This window comes from Littorina saxatilis, linkage group LG2 (assembly GCF_037325665.1).
Source record: "Littorina saxatilis isolate snail1 linkage group LG2, US_GU_Lsax_2.0, whole genome shotgun sequence".
Lineage (NCBI taxonomy): Eukaryota > Metazoa > Mollusca > Gastropoda > Littorinimorpha > Littorinidae > Littorina > Littorina saxatilis.
In genome coordinates this window covers 15,532,431-15,546,418 of record NC_090246.1, presented here as the reverse complement: position 1 = coordinate 15,546,418, position 13,988 = coordinate 15,532,431, and the positions used below count along the sequence as shown (strand labels likewise).

General features: G+C 41.9%; 1 protein-coding gene and 2 non-coding genes across 4 annotated transcripts in view; 1 reads left to right on the top strand and 2 right to left on the bottom strand.

Moving 5' to 3' along the window:
* LOC138958311 (sodium-coupled monocarboxylate transporter 1-like) overlaps positions 1 to 13,988 on the top strand; it is an 82,271-nt gene that overhangs the window by 21,861 nt on the left and 46,422 nt on the right. For both annotated transcript variants that reach the window (XM_070329421.1, XM_070329422.1), the window contains exon 4: positions 12,637 to 12,702. In XM_070329421.1, the coding sequence (XP_070185522.1) occupies positions 12,637 to 12,702 (66 nt within the window). The remainder of the gene's footprint in view (positions 1 to 12,636; positions 12,703 to 13,988) is intronic.
* Positions 6,576 to 6,647, bottom strand: Trnap-ugg (transfer RNA proline (anticodon UGG)). The gene has a single exon. It is a non-coding gene; the product is annotated as a tRNA-Pro (tRNA).
* Trnap-cgg (transfer RNA proline (anticodon CGG)) lies at positions 7,543 to 7,614 on the bottom strand. Its single transcript has one exon. It is a non-coding gene; the product is annotated as a tRNA-Pro (tRNA).

Here is a 13,988-nt window from a genome sequence, read left to right as displayed (position 1 = left end):
CCTCAGTGCAGCCCAAATCACTTGGTTGCTTGGTTGTTGTTCGTAGCGTTCCTTCAACCGACTAAACCGGCACGGTTGGCCTAGTGGTAAGGCGTCCGCCCCGTGATCGGGAGGTCGTGGGTTCGAACCCCGGCCGGGTCATACCTAAGACTTTAACATTGGCAATCTAGTGGCTGCTCCGCCTGGCGTCTGGCATTATGGGGTTAGTGCTAGGACTGGTTGGTCCGGTGTCAGAATAATGTGACTGGGTGAGACATGAAGCCTGTGCTGCGACTTCTGTCTTGTGTGTGGCGCACGTTATAAGTCAAAGCAGCACCGCCCTAATATGGCCCTTCGTGGTCGGCTGGGCGTTAAGCAAGCAAGCAAACAAACAAACAAACAAACTTCAACCGACTTTCTCAAGTGAAGTGTTCCACAATGTGTGACATACTATATGATTATTCTAAAATAAAGTAGCACACATTGTAAAACATAGTAAGTGTTTATGTTGTTATATTATATAGAATCAAAAAACAAGAAGGGTAAGTTGTTGGAATGTTTAGTTATTGACAAATCAAAACGTTACGTTCACAAATATATCGACCCCGCGGTCTTTTTAAGTGCACAGACAAACACTAATTACACAAAGTTGGCAGTCTATTTGTGTGTTTTTTATTTTTGATGATATAAAATTATTATAAACATTGTGAACAGGGCACCGTTATTATTCAAAGTTAGTTGCAAAGCTCCTTTAAATCTTCTTTATGGTCTTGTTCTCCATTACAGCTGAACAACCCAGATCTTGAACTGATACCAACATGCGCTGTGTCGGTTTGCCATTGTGGGCTAACGTGAATAAAAGAAGACTTGAGAGTGCGCGAGGTGCTATAAAAGTGCTTAAAACTAGAAAGTCGTGAATATTGCTTTTGAAAGTTACCTTTTTTCACCCTGCTTTCCCTTCTTTTTTTCTTTTCTCAACTTGCTCCCAGCCTTAATTGTATGGGTACAAATATATTGTGAGGGAAAAAAGAAAACCAACATTTTGTTTTGCTAAGAGGAGGGGGCGGAGAGGGAGGGAGGGGTCTGACAGAGGTTTTGGGGTGCTATACGGGTTGTTGTGAACGTTTGAAGACAGTTGTGGTTCATTTGTAATTAAGGAGCACTGACAGCGGTTGACAGACATCTTCTTTACTGTTTCTTCAGTTTGAACAATTATAGCTTAATTACGATTTTGTCGTTGTTATCGTAGCACTGACCGAGAAAACTCGTTAGCCGACAAACCTTTCTTTCACACCCACCCCCCCTCCCCGTCCCACCCCCTTTCCCGTTCCGCTCCCCAACCATTCTTTCTCTCCTCCTCCTCCCCCACTCCTGCCTGCCCCTCCTTCATCCTCCACGCTCCTCCTTCCTTTTCCTGCTCTTCTTCTTCCTCTCGTTCTGCTGCTGCTGTTGCTGTTGCTGCTGCTTGCACTGTTGCTATGGGTTTCACCGGTGTTGTTCTAGCACTGACCGAGCCGCCAGCAGATCAGACCTGTCACTGATAGCGAAAGTTTTGGGTCAGTTATAGTACGTTCGCCGAACTTTGTACAATGACTTTTTCGATTTACAAGACCTGCTGTAGGTTAGAAACTTTTCAGTACCAGGAGACTGTTCCGAAGTTTATGTACCGTTGAAATATTTTGTGCGCTCTTTGTTTCAGCTTTGTACGCTCCTAACATCGCATTTGACAACATAACATACCATAACATGCAACTTTTTATTACGGTTGCCATTTATATATATATATGAATGACAACTGACGTCCGTTGGGCTCTGAAACTGACACAAAAAAACATTTTGGTGCCAGAAATGTAAGGTTTACTGACTGTTCAGATCAATATACAACGATCACATTGAATAGTTTTCCACAGAGAATGTAAACTCCTCTTCCTCATTAACTTTCACTCTCACGATTATTAAAAGACAATAAGCAGTGTGGACACAACTCCAGAATAAAATAGTGCACTGCTTGGTAAACCCACTATACCTTCAAGCACAAGCCTAGCATCCAATAAGGCACCCCAAAACGTTGCTTGATTTCGATTACCCGACCGACCCTATATTTTTCCTCCCGACCCTACAAAATTGTTGTTTCCCTCAGACAATAATAGTAATAATAATAATTGTCAGTACGTATTGGTGTCACATGACTAATGTGAACCAGTTGATTGGCTAATGGCGATGCGCTAAAACTGTTAGCGCACTCTTGGAGTGCGCTAACTTTTCCACAGAGCGTATTCTTCCGCCCTTTGCCTAAGCGAGACTGTGCTCTCATCCTCAGAATTAATTAATGACATGTAGCTTATATTCTCCACAATACCAAATGACCATAAATCCCCTGCTTCTCAATTAAAGCAGAAGTGGGTTTTTTTCTGACAGATTGCATGTGCCTGTGCCACAGTGCCACTGATCTAAAAATAGAAGCCGCTGTGTTTCATCTCATTTTTGCCGACTTGCATAGATTCTTCTCATATGCCGTGTTAGTGGCATGTAGCTTATCATCCACATTACCAAATGATGAGTTAGTATACAATTCCCAGCGGCTAACAGAAAACACAAGTGTTATTCCGATAACGTACCAGCTAGACCAGTGAAGACTGACTCGATCGACTCTGTCATACGTAGCAGACTACACTGAAATACGACTGCATCAGTTCAGTAAATGAATGGTTTCCGAATTATTATTTCAAGGCAAGAACAATCGTAATCGAAAACGTGTAGGGTTCAGAACGTTCTTACCATATATAAGACTTATTACCAGCCTGCCTCATGCGTGCAGACTCAGTGCAGACTGCAGTGGTTCGATTGCCCTAGCCTAGCAGACGACATAAACCCCGCTCAGCAAATTAACATGTTGCGCAAATGTGAACGAAAAAACGATGGGGATATAATACGTGTAAGGTTCAGAGCATTCTTACCGTTCATATTTAGTATCAGACTCCCCGATGAGGGAAGATACAACACGAAAAATATGCCACATTTATTTTAAAAATGTGCTAACCGTCGAGTCCTTCGGGGGGGGGGGGGGGGTAGTCAATTCAAGGGGAGTCACTCCGCACAGTCAATCCGTCGAAGCTCGACTGGAGGTTTCGAATCGTAAATAACGAAGAGCACAGTCCTTTCTACGAGTTCAAATGAGGTCTCTCTGAAAGATCATCACTGTTCAGCTTAACGCTACACTGGAATTTACCAACAGAAATTAAAATGCGTGTGACGAAAGCACCACACACACTTGAGACACCCCACACAAAAGTAGATCTTACTGTACACGACCTGACCACACAGTTATGCCTATTCAAATGCGCGTAGCAAAATGTGCGTTTGGAATCTTCTTTTTTCAATGGCGGTACTGACAATATCGTTATTGAAACAATCCCAGTGCACTAAGGGATTTATAGAGCAAATCTCGAAAATAATTATTGAACTCAGCGCTATGCGCTTCGTTCAATAATGAATTTTCTCGATTTGCTCTATAAATCCCTTAGTGCACTGGGATGTCTCAATAACTTAAATAATACGAGAATTTATAACGCGCACATATCTCACCACAAGGCGACTCAAGGCGCACTCATGCACATTCTTTCGCAATATTTTAGATATAAAGGACACAATTCGATTTTGCAGACTACAACTCAGGCGACATCAAGGGGGACACATTTCGCATGATTTCCGGCCAATATAAAGTTACTATCACCTGTGTTAAGTAACAAACAAACTCCATTGTTTAATAAAAGAAAAGAAAAACACACACGCAAAAAGAAACCAGCCCACCGACCCTAATTCTTTTGGCCCTGTCACCAGAAACAAGCATTTAATTTTTCTTGGCCTTACGCACTTAGTCCAAGGAACACAAAAGTCATCTTAGAGGCAACCTGTTGCACTGCAAACAGCAGGTGCAAGCCTTATCTCCCTTCTTCAGGGAGGAAATCTCATGGCACCTCCCAAACAATCCGTGCTAAAAATAGTAAGAGATAGTGTCTGCCTGTTGATATCTCTAGTGTCTGGGTGGGTAAGGGGGGGGGGGGAGAGGGGGGGTTGTGTTTGTGAGTCTGTTTGTGCGTTCGTGTGACTGAAAAAGAAAGAGAGTGTGCGTGTGTGTGTGTGTGTGTGTGCTTGTGTGTGTGTGTGTGAGTGCGTGCGTGCGTGCGTGCGAGCGTGCGTGCGTGCGTACATGTGTGTGACGTGCAAATGTGTCTGTCTGTTTGTGTATGTCGAAGAGAGAGAGAGAGAGAGAGAGAGAGAGAGAGAGAGAGAGAGAGAGAGAGAGAGAGAGAGAGAGAGAGGGAGGGAGGGACAGAGAGACAGCTATCATATTTACAGAAGAAAACACAAAAACACGTGAAAGTGAATAACCACAGTTCGACAACAACGAAAAGAACAACAACATCCACATCAACAACGTCAAAACCAAAAACAATTTTGAGAATGTTAAAAACAATTCATTTAAGTCTAGCGCCTCACATAAAACAGTGTCTGACTGATACAGTTTTTCACCCTATGATCGAGTCAGAAGACCGATCACTTTCACGTGCATGACATGTTCCAGGTTTAATTACACAGAACTGATCATTAATCGCTTTTAACTGTGCCAGACAGTGGAAGGTACCAATAACCACTGTTAAAGGCACAGTTCTTCCTGGGAAAACGGTTTTGCTCATTCTCGTAAATCTGCCAAAACTTTGACAGGAGACAAGGTCATGCCACCACCAGGACACGTACCAAACATCAACATCGTGCCTGCCTTCGTTGCAAAGTGGCAATTTTTTGTATGAGTTAATTTATTCAAATAAGCTGGGGAGACAGGGATGGCCCAATCGTCCGCCAGGTCCCCAGGGGAGAGTAAAAAATCCGCCGGGCGAGTAGAAACCGCCTGGCAACTCGCCCGGCTGGCCAAAGAAAATTCTGGTCAAATGCGACCCTTTTGGTTGCAATATCGGGTTTTAAAGCCATATAAACACTGTTGATCAACTGTGGTATGTACCAGGCCAGCGACAATTTCTGCCGGGCTAGTGACTTTCTTGAAGTTACTCGCCCGGCTGGCGAGTTATAATTTTGAGATTTGACCATCCCTGGGAGATATTTGATGGCGTAATGACACAGAAAGGACTGTGCCTTTAGCTGCTAAAAATGCCTTTGAATGTTATGACAATGGCAAGGGCAAATCCCCAAGACTTCTGTCACTACTTGTGCAGCACAGGTTTTAACTTTAAGAAAACGTGGCACCAAAACAAACATACCAAGACGTCACTGCTTATCTGTCTCTTTGAGGTTTGATGTGAACAACAAAAATATATATTAAACCCACAATACCAGAGATGAATGTAAAAACAAGTCGCGTAAGGCGAAAATACAATATTTAGTCAAGTAGCTGTCGAACTCACAGAATGAAACTGAACGCAACGCAACGCAGCAAGACCGTATACTCGTAGCATCGTCACTCCACCGCCCGTGGCAAAGGCAGTGCCCGTGGAATTGACAAGAAGAGCGGGGTATTCGTTGCGCTGAGAAGGATAGCACGCTTTTCTGTACCTCTCTTCGTTTTAACTTTCTGAGCGTGTTTTTAATCCAAACATATCATATCTATATATTTTTGGAATCAGGAACCGACAATGAATAAGATGAAAGTGTTTTTAAATTGATTTCGAAAAAAAAATGTTGATAATAATTTTTATATATTTAGTTTTCAGAGCTTGTTTTTAATCCGAATATAACATATTTATATGTTTTTGGAATCAGGAAATGATGGAGAATAAGATAAACGTAAATTTGGATCGTTTTATAAATTTTTATTTTTTTTTTACAATTTTCAGATTTTTAATGACCAAAGTCATTAATTAATTTTTAAGCCACCAAGCTGAAATGCAATACCGAAGTCCGGGCTTCGTCGAAAATTACTTGACCAAACTTTGAACCAATTTGGTTGAAAAATGAGGGCGTGACAGTGCCGCCTCAACTTTCACGAAAAGCCGGATATGACGTCATCAAAGACATTTATCAAAAAAAATGAAAAAAACGTTCGGGGATTTCATACCCAGGAACTCTCATGTCAAATTTCATAAAGATCGGTCCAGTAGTTTAGTCTGAATCGCTCTACACACACACACACACACACACACGCACACACGCACGCACACACGCACGCACACACGCACATACACCACGACCCTCGTTTCGATTCCCCCTCGATGTTAAAATATTTAGTCAAAACTTGACTAAATATAAAAAGAGGGTAGGAGACAAAGTAAGGAAGAAATAGATAAAAGAACAGACAAACAAAATAAATGTAACCTACACACAGATCAATGCAGACACCGACAGGCAGGCACGCACATACATACACACTCACACAGACAGACAGACAGAGAGACAGACAGACAGACAGACAGACACACACACACACACACACACACACACACACACACACACACACACACACACACACACACACACACACACACAATAAATGAGGTGCAATAAAAGTGTACCACCTCTCCGTTACAAATATCAGTGCAAACGTTGTACGAGATGCTTCTGAAAAAAATGTTAGAAAAAAATTAGGGCTCGTCCGGGATTTGAACCCGGGACCTCTCGCACCCAAAGCGAGAATCATACCCCTAGACCAACGAGCCGATGTATTAACACGCAAATCATAGACATTGTAACTTGACTTTCCGTGACAGCGTGCGCTTTTCTGAGCCGAACAACATATGTTGAACCGACAACTTACAAGCGCGAGCTTACAGATAAAAATGTATTGATATTTTTACTTGGTTCTTGGCACTGAGCTTACCTTAAGCGTAAATGACACGCGCATGTCACCATGTGACATTAAGACGAGACAATGATAATATTTCATTCAAGAACGAAAACAAAAAAGATGTTAAAAATAAAGGCCTCGTCCAGGATTTGAACCCATGACCTCTCGCACCCTAAGCAAGAATCATACCCCTACTGAGACCAACGAGCCGATGACTACGCAAGCAATTCTCAGAAAGTTAACTGCCCAGCTTGGGTTTTCTTCGTGATTTCGTCAGTGAAACAGGGTTAGAGTTGTATGTATACCGTATGCGAACAGGGGAATGAACTTATCTTTATTAGTGAATATACAGGGACGATTAAAAGTTTCAAATATTCAAAAACTCGGCAAATATTCGAACAATAAACAAAACAAAACAAACAAACAAAACACAAACACAAATAACAAGCAAGGAAGCACACAAACAAACAAAGAAATAAACAAACAAACAAACAAACAAACAAACAAACAAGCAAACACAAAGACATACGCGCAGACAGACAGAATACAGGGAAACAAAAACATAATTATAGCACAAACAAAATATTATGAACTTACATGAGCTGAGAGATTTTTGAATACATCAACGGAAAACAAACAAACAAACAAACAAAAGATTTTTTAAAAAGATCGACAGACAGGACACAAAACAATGTCACAAACACAAGGATTGGTTTGTGTGAAGTTGAGTCTAAGTCTATTATATAAGTTAAAAATATGATTCTGTAGGGCTCGTCCGGGAATTGAACCCGGGACCTCTCGCACCCGAAGCGAGAATCATACCCCTAGACCAACGAGCCGCTCTAAACCAGGAAGAAAATACACTCCACATTTACCTGTTACCCTGTTACGCAATGCTATTTTATCAGTATTTGACAGAAATGTACCTGCGCTGTGTTGTGAAAAGAGGTTTCAACCACAGGCACATGACTTTCGGGAGGGGGGTGAACTGTGTGTGTGTGGCGGTTGGGGGTTGGCCTAATACATAAGTATAATTAGACAAGAGCTTGAGCTCCATCTCACCTTCTTTTCCACACACACACACACACACATACACGCACGCACACACACACACACACACACACACACACACACACACACACACACACACACACTTAAACGCGGAGTTGTATTTCTACCTAATCATAATATTTGCTTGCGTTCTCGTGCGACAAAAAAATACGTGTATATTCCCAGTCAAGGCAATGTTGCATGTATGTATGCAACTCCGGTGCTGTAGGATTTACTCACGAAAACTTTGTAATCTTCTTACCGTGTAGACATCCTCTACGAAACTATAGTCAACAAAACTTGAGCTTTTTGTTTCCCTTTCATCTGTCGCCACACTCGGCCACTAGGGGTCGCCGTCTTACCTTGTGAACCCCCTTAATGGGAAGTGGAGAGAGCACGTTAACTGAGACATTGAGAAAGCACGTGACCTTTACACAAGACTTTTCTAGTTGATATGTTTTTGCGTTATGGGTCCGAAAATTACCAGGTAACTCCGTCAAACGAAGAGCGACAGGAGGGGAAAACGAGATCGTGTAGCGTTTATGTGTTAGACGGTTATACTCATCATTTGACAAAACGAACGTTTACATCTTTACAATATGTACACTTCCAAACAAGACGTCGCTTTGACAAACTTAACCAGTTCTTTTATTTTGGGAATAACTTTTACGTCTGATTTATTCGCAGAAAACTAGCTTTTATGTATCTATTCGAATTGTATTACATGCTATACGGGAAGCATCACAACTCGTGCTCAAACATGGTGTTGGTACATGTGTTCTGTTGAACTGTTGATGACAATTCTGCAACGTCTGTCGGGTTTTTGGCTCACGTAAGTGTAGCCTATGCGATCGTAACTTTGTCTGTCTGTGCGTGCGTGCGTATGTGCGTGCGTGCGTGCGTGTGTATGTCTGTGGTAGAAACTCTAACATTTGAAGACGTCACATTACATTGACGTCACATTATGACGTAAGAGGGTTAGACGTCACGCGAAGGAAGTACTGAAAGTCTCGGTCATTATTATTTTGAGCGGGCCGAGACTAGTTGGCAGTCGTGTCCCTGTAAGTAGGCTACATGCAGACAGACAGATCTAGATCTAGTGTCTCGCTTTCTTGCACAGTTTCACCTATGCTCTTTCTGTGTGTGTGTGTGTGTGTGTGTGTGTGTGTGTGTGTGTGTGTGTATATGTGTGTGTGTGTGTGTGTGTGTGTGTGTGTGTGTGTGTGTGTGTGTGTGTGTGTGACGGAGTGATTGAGTTTGTGTTACTGTTTGTCGATTTCTTACGTGAGCCTTGATGGCTTCGCCTCTTGTTTGTATAAACTATGTAAATACCTTTTTTTTTTGTTTTCTTGTTCCTCGTAGAAAATTTCTTTGACTTTGGTTAATGTTCATGAATAGCATTCTCTTCATCACCGATGACAGGATTCTTTGCAGGGGCGGACGGGGGGGGGGGGGGGGGGTTTCTGGGGTTTCCTGGACCCCCCCCCCCCCCCAGCCAAAAAATAAAAATATTTGTATAGTGCATTTCTTTATTTTACATTGAGTTTCAATTTTTGGGGTATTAATCAGTGACAAAATCTGCTGCCTGAAACTGGTAATGATCATCCTCAGAATGCACCAGATTGCACCATTTTGCACCCTTTTTTTCAAAAGTTTCCGGGGGGGCATGCCCCCGGACCCCCCTAGCAAGCTAGGCGCTTCGCGCCGTCGGCTCAGCGCTTCGCGCCTTCACACCCATATCTTCACAATATACTTTTGGAACCCCCCCCCCCCCCCCATAAAATGAACTGATCCGCCCCTGCTTTGGTAACGTTAAATATTAGTCCTGCATATGCCTGCATTGGATTTCTGATAACATTCAGATTATCCTTCTACATTGTAAACGTTTTGTAACAACTGTTTGCACATTACCACACCTTGAAAAAACTTTCTTTTAACAATTAATGTAGTCCATGTTAAAAAGTCGGTGCATCTGTTGAACTGTTAGTGACAGTTCAGCAACGTCTGTGAAATGGCGTAGCTTTCTGTGATATACTTCACGGTTTCGTGAGAACAGCTGGGTTGGTTGGCTGGGGGGTTGACTGGTTTGTTGGTTGACTGGTTTGTTGGTTGACTGGTTGGTTGGTTGACTGGTTGGTTGGTTGACTGGTTGGTTGGTTGCCTGACTGATGAGTGGATGGGTTGGTTAATTGGTGCGGGATTTGGTTTGGGCGGGATAGTCGGTCGGTTACTCGCGCAATCAAGCGAAACTGGGTAAATGTAAAGGGTCGCACTTCAATCAACGGTTCAAACAAAACCCTGGCCTTTTTTTATCACAAAGTTAACTCATGAGATTTGTTCCCCTCTTTATGTTTATATTGTGTTGTTTGGTGGGAAAGGGGAGGGGGGAGGGGCAAAGGAGATCTGGGACAAGATTCTAGTGTCCGCTATGGCCGCATGCGTTGCCGTCAACCATAGTTTGTCGTATGTAATGCATGTATATGTCACGGTAGAGACGAAGATCTGGTAGAAACGTCGTTTCTACCGGTAGAGACGAGGATCGTCGTTTCTGACGATCCTCGTTTCTACCGGTAGAAACGACGTTTCTACCAGTAGAGACGACGATCGGAGTTTCTACCGGTAGAAACGACGATCGGAATAAAACGTTTGTGTGTGTGTGTGCAATGTAGGTGATTTTGTCAATTATGAACACAGTTCTATCTTACCGGAATGAACTCATTTTTAACGTTGTTTACAGAGCACGTGCATTTGTGGGAAATGTATTGAGAATGTCAGCAAATATTGTTCACCTAGTACTACAACTGCCTTCCCTGACCAGACGAAGACAGCAATCACAACTTTTTTTTCCTTCAGAGTGAACACAATTCGTGAAATATCTCTGTCAGTTTGACTTCCGAAAACAGTATTCCACAGACCTTCAACATTATTATAGCCGGCTATTTTAATTGTTGCTAAAGATTGTTGACAATGGAACAAAAAGAAGAGTTCTACAAATTGTTAAGGCTTCACATTGATAGTCTTGATGCCTGTCAAATGGTTGTGTGATGTGTCTAGTGTGTTGGCGAAGTGTTTTGTGCTTGTCACCTCTCGCTTTCAGCCCTCACCGCTGGCTAGCACCGTCCTTTTCAGGACAGCGCGAAAAGAGAGCAGCTTGCGTCAGTCTCTCCTGCCAGTACATAACCTCTCCACAGCAAGCCCTTTGTAGTGCCTCCATCGTGGCGACAGGCGTGAACTGGGTACCGAAAGGCCCCAGGCTGAACTACAAGGACTCGGAGGAGGTTGGCCCCTAGACGTGTGGCATGCAGGCCCACCGGCGTGTGGATACGCCCTGGTGCCCACGAACCAACCCCCAACTATGGGTTAAATAGCCGGGCAGGACAGGCTCGTCAACCCTGGAAGGCAGCTGTCCTAGGAGAAGATCACTCCAAAATTAAAACGAGGGCAGAGGAGGCTCACTATCCCTGCAAGGAAACTCCTCTAGGAGAAGGACCACTCCAAATTTAAACCCACGTAGTCCCCCGAAGACGGAAGACATCGGCCATTAGGCGGGGAGCAGACCGGATGTCTACGCTTACTACGACAAATGATTGTGTCTAGGTCGATAGCCTTGATTCAACCAAAAGAGACTCGTTTACGATAACACAAGACAAGTACACACTGGCTATATCTGCGAGAGAGAGTTCCCTTGTGTATTATTTTTGCTATATGAGTTGACTTTTACCAGCTGTTTTAAAGACTTGTGTATTATTTGTGCTATGTGAGGGGACTTTTACCAGCTGTTTTAAAGACTTGTGTATTATTTGTGCTATGTGAGGGGACTTTTACCAGCTGTTTTAAAGACTTGTGTATTATTTGTGCTATGTGAGGGGACTTTTACCAGCTGTTTTAAAGACTTGTGTATTATTTGTGCTATGTGAGGGGACTTTTACCAGCTGTTTTAAAGACTTGTGTATTATTTGTGCTATGTGAGGTGACTTTTACCAGCTGTTTTAAAGACTTGTGTATTATTTGTGCTATGTGAGGGGACTTTTACCAGCTGTTTTAAAGACTTGTGTATTATTTGTGCTATGTGAGGGGACTTTTACCAGCTGTTTTAAAGACTTGTGTATTATTTGTGCTATGTGAGGTGACTTTTACCAGCTGTTTTAAAGACTTGTGTATTATTTGTGCTATGTGAGGTGACTTTTACCAGCTGTTTTAAAGACTTGTGTATTATTTGTGCTATGTGAGGGGACTTTTACCAGCTGTTTTAAAGACTTGTGTATTATTTGTGCTATGTGAGGTGACTTTTACCAGCTGTTTTAAAGACTTGTGTATTATTTGTGCTATGTGAGGTGACTTTTACCAGCTGTTTTAAAGACTTGTGTATTATTTGTGCTATGTGAGGGGACTTTTACCAGCTGTTTTAAAGACTTGTGTATTATTTGTGCTATGTGAGGGGACTTTTACCAGCGGTTTTAATGACAAGATCAAAGTTTCTCTCGCTTTCAACTCGCAACCATCTGTTTTAAAAACTCTTGTGTATTATTTCTTCGTTTCTACCGGTATCGTCGTTTCTACCGGTAGAAACGACGATCCTCGTCTCTACCGGTAGAAACGACGTTTCTACCAGATCTTCGTCTCTACCGTGACATATACAATACGTTTAAAAATACTTCAGGATATTCGATGAACATCAAATGAATGTTTGTAAATGCAGAAATATGTAAAAGATCTCATGTGAAAATAGATTTTACATAGTAAATCTTGCATAATTCAAAGAACGCACATTAACAGGCATTCAATTGTTCCCCCTTTTCTCTGTCTGACAGTATCTAGAGATGCGATTTGGAAAAATTGTCCGTACCGCCGGATCGCTCACCTTCGTCGTTCAGATGGTAAGTATTGGGAGTTCGAAAGCATTTAATGAAGAGTCTTAGAGTGCCTATGAAAATTAAGCTCGTTGTCTAAGTCCTTATTTTCTGTTCAAGCTTGTCTAAGTCCTCATCTTCTGTTCATTTTTTGTCAAAGTCTTCATTTTCTGTTCATTTTTGTCAGTCTTTATTTTCTGTTCATTTTTGTCAGTCTTTATTTTCTGTTCATCTTTGTTAAAGTCTTTATTTTCTGTTCATCTTTGTTAAAGTCTTTGTTTTCTGTCCATCTTTGTCATAAAGTCTTTATTTTCTGTTCATCTTTGTTAAAGTCTTTATTTTCTGTTCATCTTTGTTAAAGTCTTTATATTTTCTGTTCATTTTTGTCAAAGTCTTCATTTTCTGTTCTTTAATTTTTTAATTTATCATTATCATTTCCAAATTTTTTATTCATTCTTGTCGAAGTCCTCATTTCCTGTTCATTTGTTGTTATCATTATCATTTGCCTGCCCGTCTACCTTCCTGCTACTCGCTGACAGTACCCATAATGTCAGGTTAGGCTACATTGATTGATAAGATTGATTTGGATATTTGTTCGACATGTCCTGCAAGTGTTCCTTCTTAGTTCCCCATCCCCATTCTTTCAATTTGTTCTTCTGGTTTAATGTTGTTATGTCCACCATTATGAAAATGTGTGTGTTCTGGTCACGTGATATAAGCATTAATTTTGCTTGAGTGCGTGTCCTAGCTGTATGTTTTGAACTGTTCATGCGAAGAAACTCTGAATAAAATTTTGTTTAAACCAAGTGAAGTGAAATTCAAGAAGTCCAGCAAATAAATAACGTGTATGTACTTTGAAAGAGAACCATTGCACTTAAACCGGTAGCCTTTTTCAACTTTGTAAAGATGAACAGTTCAATGAACGCAAGAAGGACAACGTCAGACTGCCGCTTCGAACGACAGAGTGGAGAGTGAATGCTAATCCCCACAACTATGTGATGAAATGCAAGGTTAGCTGTTTCTTGCGTCTGGTCATTGAGAAAGTAGGTCACAGCCCAACAGTATCCGTAGCCTGCTCCAATAGGCACGACTAGCCACCTCGGTGTACGGTAAAAGTCAGTAAGCTAAGTTCACACACGTTAAAGTGACAATCCCTGCTTAAAAAGGCTTTCTGTGACCCCCCAAAAAATGTGACAGCAACAGCTCTGGTTTCATTTCAGTGACTGACGCAGTAACAGACTGATCAGTTCAGAAAAGTTACCTTACCAAATTAAAGATGTCCACAAACGAAGAATTTTTTTTTAAATGATTCA